This window comes from Carassius gibelio, chromosome B5, assembly GCF_023724105.1.
Source record: "Carassius gibelio isolate Cgi1373 ecotype wild population from Czech Republic chromosome B5, carGib1.2-hapl.c, whole genome shotgun sequence".
NCBI classification, from domain to species: Eukaryota; Metazoa; Chordata; class Actinopteri; order Cypriniformes; family Cyprinidae; genus Carassius; species Carassius gibelio.
In genome coordinates this window covers 19,856,567-19,860,985 of record NC_068400.1, presented here as the reverse complement: position 1 = coordinate 19,860,985, position 4,419 = coordinate 19,856,567, and the positions used below count along the sequence as shown (strand labels likewise).

The window sequence follows — 4,419 nt, the reverse complement described above, 5'->3', positions numbered from 1 at the left end:
GGGGCAGGGAGGGGGTGCCAGGTCCATAAAGGGAAACAGAGACAGGAAGTGAAAATAAACAAAACAACAACAACAAGGAGACCAGGAGGGAGGTGGACCGGCGGAGGACCAGGGGGAGGGACCATAGACAGTAAAAGTAATGGACACAGCGACCCCATTGGAACTCAGTTGAGACAAGTGAAGCCCATTTTTAGCGTTTTTTAGCACTTCCGTTTCTGACGCGCAGACTCAAACGAAGCTTGACGACGTCAGCAACCTGTCTGACAGATGTAAATCTTCTAAGTGGCTGTGCGTGCAAACTGCCATCGTTAATCTTGCAGAGACGGCGAGCTTGAGCGGGAGTTCTTTGTCGTGAGTGAGCAGGAGTAAGTATTCTGATTAATTATTTTGTATAGTATTTTTTTTAAAATGTAACGCCAGTACGCCATATTAAGTTAATTGCCTGCGAGCTTCTCCTCCTGTCTGTACGGTAATGCGACAGAGAGACGAGTGGTTATGACGCAATCGTTAGCCTATTTTTTAAAAAAACTGTTTATACGGGGCCATAATGTAACATAGAAGGTAATGGAGCCCTTTATACATTGTTGTGTATCTTTAGAAATAAATAATGGACAAACGGAGTCTTTAAACGCCTCAGATGTTAAAGTTATTCGCTGTCAAAGTGACGCCAAAATGAATGGGAGTCAATGGGAATGCTAACGGAAGTGAAGTTCTGCTAAAAGATGGCAGCCAGCACCCGACTTCAACTTCCGGTCGAGTTCCTTGCCCCCTGGGAGGGACAGAGGGCCAGGTCCATAGAGGGAAACAGAGACCGGAAGTGAAAAAAAAAACAACAACAACAAAACAAAGAGGCCAGGAGGAAACGGAAAGTTCAGGGGCCCAGGGCAGAGCCGACAGGACAGGAATCCAGGGTGGAACAGGTGGAACTGGAGCCCACTGGGATGACGCAGAGGAAACTGGAGCCCACAAAGACCAAGCAGACAGGACTGACGCCCACCAGGGAGGTGCAGAAAACTACCACCCATTGCGGTTGAGACAGAGGCCCACCAGGGTGGCGCAGAGGGCCACTACAGCCGAGCAGACAAGACAGATGCCCACACAGGAAGTGTCCTCATAAACCATGTTTACATTGTAATACCCATGTCATTATAGATATTTGTGTCCCCATAAACCATATACAAGAACACAAACATACACACACACACACACACACACACACTAGGAATAGAAAGAAACAAAGATACCCTTTTGTACTCATCTGACAGGTTGGAGAAATCTAAAAAAATATGAGAATGTATTTCAAGTAGGCTAATTATGTTCACAAATATCACAATGCATAGCGCATAGCATTATTTGGTTATGAATTCAATAAAATTCCATAGAGTGAATACTGTGCCTTATTTAAACAATTACTTTGTTGCCCACCTTTAAATAACAAAGTTGAACAAATAATGATTATGTTTCACCTTATTTTACATATGTGCATATACAGAATAAAAACAAGGAGATTGTATAATGGAGCCTTATATACTCTTAAACCTTTGAGTTGTTTTTACTGACCTCTTTCCAGATTGTAGTGTTGAACTCTTTGTACTCTACAAAGAAGTTTTTAATATATCTGCTTTCATCTCCCCACTCCACCTGCACAGTCAGATGGCCTGAGCTTCTTCTGTAAGTTAGTTTTGAATGAGGGCCACACATTGCTGCAAAGAAAGAAAACTTTACAGAATCACATACTAACCTGCAGAAATGTTTGTCTAGTCAAAGAATTTTCAAGCAGCTTCTATTAATACTAGAACTGCTAGTAACAACTATTTCTGGAAAATGCTAGTTAAATCAGTATATTTAGATGAAGGTTTAGAAACAGTTAAAATATTAATAAAGTGAAAGTTACAAATACTAATATTGTTGATTAACGTACTAATCTTGGATGGAATTTCTCTGAAATTTTTGTAGGTGCACCACTGTGCATATCCACTGCTTGCAATAACGTGAGCTGTCACATTATATTTTGGGAAAACAGGAAAGTCATCAGAAGTCCAAATTCCATTCTTCTGATGTACATTTACACAATTACATCTCCTCCTACACAGCAGACAAAGAGTGTGGATTGTTGAATGGGATTTTCAGTTATCAAATTTTAAATATACAGTAAGTAAGCGATAACAATCAAACAATTGCAAAGGTGTGAAGCTCAGCCAGACTACAAACAGAATAATGCTGAAATCATCACATTTCTAACTTCCTACAGAAACTTACTGTTGTGTGTACAGCATGTATGAGATTGATATGTCTCCTTTCCATTCACAGACGGACACAAGAGATTTCTTATATTTTACATAGCATGTCAAATCATAGACTCCTGTGAAAAGAGAATATGAGAATTAGAATCCACTGATAATGTAAAAAAAAAATAAAAAATTGTAATTTGCCACAAATACAGTACAAAATAGGACTTGGAGAAAATTAAATGTAAACAGTGTTTGTCCAAATTGTATAAACCATTTTATTTTATAGCCATTCATTTTTAATTTTTAAACAGTCAAGAAGGTTAAGGTCTAGTTTATATTTTACATTATATATTATTTCATCTAATCTACTTAGCTAATGAACCTAATAATAAAAGCTAATAATTGCATACACATATAGGAAAAGGGAGAAGAATAGAATTGGAAAAAGGAAGATTCAAACTCTGGACATGTCAGAAATTAAATCCACTATCCTTATACTCTCTACTCAACTGGAACAGTGCCTCACTCGAACAATAACTGAATATGTTTAATTGGAAATGTGGCAAAAGGACATTTGTCTTGACACATTCTCATAAGCACAGAACTTGATGTGTCAATGACGTCACGTGAAAACTATCAATAGAAACATTTTGCATTCTACTAACTGATTTAACTGTGCTGTTGAGTTTTGTGAAGGAGGACCAATGGTGGGAAGCTTTTTAGCTGTGTTAATGATCAATATGCATAACAGTGACAAAAAAAATTTTAAGTATGGAAATGACATGAATGAGTTTTGATATTTGGGATATGGTCATCGCACTACTTTAGCCACCAACCAACCACACCCAAATCCCTGTACTGTCATCTTTTTGGAAAACTAAAATATGGTCACCCTATATAACACTATGTAGGCTAGTCTAAGTAGTCTATTTTACTCCAATTTACTGGATAAAAAGACAAAGCTTCATTGGTGGAAATGTTAAATTCTTACCTTCTGTGTTGTTACATTTATTTTTCAATAAGTTCAAAGAGTCACGTCCACAGTTACAGGATCCTGTAAAGTTACAATGATAAGCAGTGTTTAAGAATTTCTATTTATTATTATCTTCTAAACAACGACTATAAGAGCCTGCAAAAGGAGAAATTGTGTTCCACAAATTAATCCGTTTTTTTTTTTAAAGAATGTTAAAAAAATGAACTCCATGGTTAGTGTTATCCAGCATGATTTGAGAAAGCTCTAAATAGAATCTTGTGCTTAAATATAAACAAATAAAAATGTAGATACAGTGATGTTTTGTGCAAAGAGTTGTTCATTACTGACCTAGAAACACTGCAACATCTTTAATGTCTTTGTTTTATTTTTTAAAACGTCTTTAAAACAAGCTTGTTTATTACTTGTTTCTAAAACTTGTTTATCGCTTACAGGTAAACACACACACACACACACACACACACACACACGCACACACAGACACCCGCTTGTACTGACCTGTTGACGCTTCAGGTGTCCAGAGAGATACGAAACCTGAAATTGATCAAATCTACTGAAATTCACCTCAGCAACCATATTAATGAAATGCAATACTAATGGCAGACTTCTGTTTAAATACTTGTTTAAAAACACAACTAAAACACATACCTAGAGTAATGTAAAATACAGCCGAGCACTTGCGCATTGTAGCCTCCTCTCACAGTCAGCTACTTTTACTCACGCAGCCTACCAACTAACGAAAGACTATGGGGTATTCCATTCTCAATACACATGAAACTACAGCTTGCTCTTCAAGTATTATAGGTTGTCTCAGAACTGGCTACCTCGAGAGCATAACTCGGTAACGTTTAGTCGCGCGGAGTATTTTTGTCCATTAGAGGCGCTAAACGATGCTGGCAGAAAGTCAGCTGGTTCTCCACAGCATTTGGACACTTCTGTGCTCGTGAACAATGTCCCCTAATAGACACGCCTCAAAGCCTGAATAGATTTCGTTACACTCTTTTGTGTGTGTGTGTGTGTGTCACATTTAAGGTGATTAAGAGATTAATCAACAAAAAAGACAATATTTTTAAAGAATGCTTTAAATGTTTTTTTCCATTTCCTCAATGACTTTCATTGTAGGCTTACTAAATAAATAGACAGTCAATAGAGAGAGAGAGAGAGAGAGAGAGAGAGAGAGAGATGTGCACCACATTG

General features: G+C 37.7%; 1 protein-coding gene across 3 annotated transcripts; it reads right to left on the bottom strand.

Moving 5' to 3' along the window:
* Window positions 1–79: 79 nt before the first annotated feature.
* Window positions 80–4,160, bottom strand: LOC127958316 (uncharacterized). 3 transcript variants are annotated; one of them, XM_052557128.1, is made up of 7 exons: window positions 3,871–4,160; window positions 3,721–3,756; window positions 3,223–3,285; window positions 2,260–2,362; window positions 1,922–2,085; window positions 1,561–1,703; window positions 80–1,276 (listed from the first exon to the last, which is right to left on the bottom strand). In XM_052557128.1, the coding sequence occupies exons 1-7, from the start codon at window positions 3,905–3,907 to the stop codon at window positions 1,112–1,114; spliced, it is 711 nt and encodes a 236-aa protein (XP_052413088.1). In that variant the 5' UTR covers window positions 3,908–4,160; the 3' UTR covers window positions 80–1,111. The 3 variants fall into 3 exon arrangements, with proteins under 3 accessions (XP_052413088.1, XP_052413089.1, XP_052413090.1); XM_052557129.1 differs by having other exon boundaries at window positions 80–1,703; window positions 3,871–4,159; XM_052557130.1 differs by lacking the exon at window positions 1,922–2,085 and having other exon boundaries at window positions 80–1,703.
* Between the last annotated feature and the right edge of the window lie 259 nt (window positions 4,161–4,419).